General features: G+C 56.7%; 1 protein-coding gene across 1 annotated transcript; it reads right to left on the bottom strand.

The window, feature by feature from the left end:
• Positions 1–3,162: 3,162 nt before the first annotated feature.
• RPL35 (ribosomal protein L35) lies at positions 3,163–4,548 on the bottom strand. Its single transcript, XM_026049289.1, has 4 exons — positions 4,519–4,548; positions 4,225–4,361; positions 4,043–4,124; positions 3,163–3,382 (listed from the first exon to the last, which is right to left on the bottom strand). Exons 1-4 carry the CDS (start codon positions 4,519–4,521, stop codon positions 3,233–3,235), a joined length of 372 nt encoding a protein of 123 aa, XP_025905074.1. The 5' UTR covers positions 4,522–4,548; the 3' UTR covers positions 3,163–3,232.
• Between the last annotated feature and the right edge of the window lie 178 nt (positions 4,549–4,726).

Below are 4,726 nucleotides of genomic sequence, written 5' to 3'. Positions count from 1 at the left end.
CCTGCACAGCCCCCAGCCTCTTCCCATGCCCGGGCCCCTGCCCGGAGCGGGTCCGGCCGCCCCCGCAGCCGCCCTGGGCGCTCGGCCAGCGCCTGGGGCGCCGGGGAGGGAAACATCTGGGCCTGGCGGAGCCGTTCCCAGGGCGCGCGGCCAGCGCGGTGGCATCGCCCCGGCCCGCGCACACGCAGCCAGCAGCTGCTCCTCGGCCCCAGTCCCCACCCTGGAAATTATTTATTTACTGAAGGAGACTTTTCCCCAGGAAGCTGCTCAGATGCGCAATGGCTTCAGTTACAAGGAATAAACAAACAGCAGAGGCCTTGGAGGCCCTGACGCTCTGCAAACACAGGCGCTAACGTGGGGCTRGTGCCGGCCGTGACGTGGGGGCGCCCGGGGATCCCACTGTGGAAGCCCCCACGCACCTTGGCACACACGAGGAGCACCCAGCACGTGCACCCCGCGCCGCCCGGGCACGCACAGCCACCCCTTCACCGTGGTGCAGGGGCAATGTTGGAATGGGGATCCACCAGGGTTGTGAAAATCTCCCTCCTTGGAAGATGTGAAACACGATGGCACCAGGCCCAGGGCAAGCGGATTTAACATCAAAGCTGGCCTGGCTTTGAGGGGCCGGTGCACCAGGAACCTAAATCACTGTGATGGCAACAGTCCCCTGCAGAACGGCCAAGCAGCAGCAGACCTGCCTGCTGCGCCCCAGGGATCGTTCCCGTTGCCAGCTGCTGTTCGTGGCCGCAGCTGGGTCACAAGTTAAGTCACAGTGACGCTCTCCAGAGCTGCTGCTCTCCCCGGGAACGTTCATCGCCTGGCATTCCAGCTGCAGCTTCCCCTTTCCACCCCCCTCAGCCTCTCTTCCCACCATGCTGACCCTTTGGAACACAATTGGATCTTTCAGAGGGAAGATCCATTCCCTCCAGGCATTTTTCCTGCTGTGGCGGGTGGAGGGCAGCAGCCCCCAGCTGCTCTTGCTCTCCGGGACTTCGCCCTGTGTCCAGCTTCTTCCCACACAGGAGCTGAGACTCCCACAGCCTGACGGGCACCCGGCTCCAGGGATCACACGCAGAGCCTGGAATTTCCAGCCCAACTTCCAGGAGAGGTTTGGCKTGTTACCTGCATCTGCTTTTCCGTGTTAGGAAGCCTGGCGAGAACCACACGGCTCCTCTCAGGAGGCGACATCCAAGAGGAGCACTAGGGCACAGTGTGTCGCCCCAGGAAGAGGGGAGGGATGGGAGGAGACAGGTCCCTGTCCCATTTCCAGCACCAACCTCTCCCTGCCCTCCTCCAGGCAACAGCTTTCTGGCACAGAGCGTGCAGAGTCAGGATCCTCACAGTGTTGCGCGTGTGGTGTTGTGCATGGGGAGCCGGGCTCCTCACGGTGTTGTGCATGTGGAGCCGGGCTCCTCACAGTGCCGCGTGCGCTTCCTTCCCAACAGGCACAGGCAGCTGTGTGATGCTCTCATGCTCTAAACCAGTACTGCAGGTGTTACCAAGCACTGCTGGGCTTAGCGTAATGGGCCCATCAGCCTAAAGCAACAACAGCTCCCACGTGAAACCCTGCAGAAGGTGCCGGCTGTGGGTGCAGGCTGGGGGAGCACAGCGCAGCGTGCAGCGCAACCAACGCTGCAGCGTGCAGCGCAGCCAACACTCCCACCRCGCTGCTAGCAAAGCGCCTGGGCGGTGTTAGCATCACCTCCAGCTGCCAAGATAACTCTGTAACTCCTTCCTTCCAAACGGGATACCGGACAGAGTGGGATGAACAGTGAAAAAGCACAGAGTGCCATGGCAGCGGGCATAGCAAGGCACACCGAAGGCAACGCTCCCCTCTGTCGTTGTCAGCTCTAGCACATTTGCAGACCAGCCAGCCTCAGCCTCTGGAGCGATGTATTCCAGGCTCCAGATGATCCCCGAGAAATATGCAATGACCTCAACTTTGCTTAAAATTATCCACTGCATCTATGAGGTTCTTAGCAGAATCAGATTAGTAACATCMCTTCAGATATGACAAAATACACTACAGGATCAGATAGAACAACGCCAGGAGGAAAGAGCATTTCTTTGGAGTTAACAATGAAAAAAGCAGCTTTTGAGATCTAATAATCCATTTGGCTTGTGATGCTATTAAGTTACCCAGGGACACAAAGATCATGAGCCCCTGAGCTGGGAGAGTGTTTCTTGCACCAAAGCGTTTCTTACACGTGCTCTTGCTTAAGGTGCCCACGTAGGAAACTCAGCGGTGCTTTTCCTCACAGAAAGCGGAGCCCTAGTCTCCACTGCAAGGCGGACAAACAAGTCTGCAGATTACAGAAATCAACACATGTGGTTCTTAGGTCATATCTTGAGACCAGAAATCTGCACAAACCTGCTCTACTCCAAACAGGTCTGCTGCAGGCACCAATCACCCTTATGCGCCAAGACTTGCAGCCCGATTCACGCCTTGACTTTCAAGCTGCTGCATCTCTACCCAAGCAGGACACAAGGTGTGAACACCTCCCTGCCACAGCCGCGCTGCTCGAGTCTGTTGTTCATAGCTCCAGCACGCTGCTCTGCATCCGCAACGTTCAACCTGGAGAGCCCAAACCCGGCACTGGTACTGCAGCGGCTCYGGGAAGCAGTGACCGGCCGCAGCGGCGCCCTGGGAAGGGCCTCGCTCCCGTCGGGCGGACAAGCCTCGCACCGGCCATGCATGCACGGGATTCTCYGGTGCTCCAAACCGCTGGGCAGGGACCCCAAACAAGTGCTGGCCAAGTCTGCAATTTCACTGAAGTCCACCAAGATATTCCAGCAAATTAACTTGCCTACACAGCACTTGAATAGCGGCAATAAAGAAAAGCATTAACTTTAAAATTAAACTTGAGCGACTGGTGTGACAAACACCAGTCTACTGTAAATATTTCTGTAAAGTCTTTATCTTAAGTAAATCTCAGAAGTTTTGCTTTTAAATAAATCTCAAGCTAAATACTTCTGCCTTACACATTAAGGAGCTTCAGAAATCTGTATTCATTTGCCTGTTCTTCCTATGAAAAAGATGCTAGTTACGTATTTTTACCAATAATAAAGAAACTAAAAGAAGCTTTCTGCAAATCCTGGTTTTTCTCCATGAAACTGGAGATCTCTCTACGTCACTTCTATTAACGACAAACGAGTGACAAYTCCCAAACAAACTTGTATTTAATGAGAAATACTCAGCCAGTTAAGTAAGAACTTTCAGGACACTACAGCTTTATGCCTTGATGGCATATTTCCGGAGAGGATACAGACGTTCTTTTCGCAGCTGTTTTTTGGTCTTCAAGTTTTCTTCATGCTTATTGAGCCTGCGCCGCATAGCACGAGTCTTCTTGGGCCGCAGATCAAGAGGCTTGTACTTCTTGCCCTGGTTGCAAAAATACACAAGAGTTAGTTTGGGAGACTGCAACAGAGACTGGGAGCACTTGCTGCCTGCCAGTGCTCCAGCAGCAGCACCGGGAGTCTTTCCTTTGCCCCTTTTCCAGAGCTGCCATTACAGAATTTCTAAGAAAATGAGTTCATAACAACTGATAGAGACTTCAGTAATAGCAGAACCTTGCAAGCTCTTCTTAAAAGAAAGTCCTCCTCCCACTTTAAATAATACAAACCCATAAAATGAAGTATTCTGTAAACTACAGAACCATCTCAGGGAAAAAAAATTCTCTGTTATCTGGCAAGGCAGTAACATTACTCTTCCAATACAGCAAACTGCACCTGCAGTCCAATTCCGGGAACTGTTTCTTCTGGAAAACACACTAGACTGTGTATCAGYGACACTCCACAGAGGATGCTCTTGATGAGAGCAAATCCATGCTCTGCTGACCGAATTTAAGGCAGCATCAGGCTAAGGTCAACAATAAGCGATATTTGAAATGAAACCCTGGCTACATAGCTCCAAAGCTTGACATGACTAAACGTTCTCTGCCACTCTCTAGGCCTCCCCAGCAGGAATGCCCAGAGCTATCGTCTCCCGCAGCCGCAGTGGACGCTCAGGCGCTGAGCCCGGCGAGCGGCCGCCCGCACGTACCTTGTAGAACTTCCTGAGGTTCTCCTTCTGGGTCTGGTTGATGACGGTCAGCACCCTGGCGATGGACTTACGGACCACGCGGCTGCGGAGAGGAGAGGAGAGGAGAGGAGAGGAGAGGAGAGGGCGGCGCTGCGTGGGGCGGCCGCGCGCGGCCCGCGCCCCCCGGCAGCGCCCACACTCACATCTTGGAGAGCTTGGAGGCGGCGCCGCCCGTCACCTTGGCCACGCGCAGCTGCGACAGTTCCACCTTGAGGTCGTCCAGCTGCTTCAGCAGCTCCTCCTTCTTCTTGCCGCGCAGGTCCCGCGCCTTGATCTTGGCCTGTGGGCGCCGGCCGGCTCGTCAGCTCAGCTCAGCTCAGCGCGGCCCGGCCGCGGCGCCGCCTGCCCTGCCCTGCCCGGCCCGGCCCGGCCCGGCCCGCTCCGCGCCCGGCACAGGGCGGATGGCGGCGGATACCGAGCCCCGCGCACACACTCACCATGATGGCAGCTCCTACGCGGCTCCGGGCGGAAAGGACGGAAGCCGCGCGGGGACAGGACGCGGAAGGCGCTGCCGGGCGGGACCTACCAACGGGCGCCGAGAACGGGGGTGGCGGGGAGGAGCCTGTGGCGCCGCCCGCCCCTCTGCACCCCCCCGCGCGCGGTGGTGGCGCCCGGCGCGCTGACAGGGCCGGCGGGCGGCGGGCG

This window comes from Nothoprocta perdicaria, unplaced genomic scaffold, assembly GCF_003342845.1.
Source record: "Nothoprocta perdicaria isolate Ctin4 unplaced genomic scaffold, notPer1 scaffold_6, whole genome shotgun sequence".
NCBI classification, from domain to species: Eukaryota; Metazoa; Chordata; class Aves; order Tinamiformes; family Tinamidae; genus Nothoprocta; species Nothoprocta perdicaria.
This window is presented reverse-complemented; position numbering and strand designations above follow the sequence as displayed.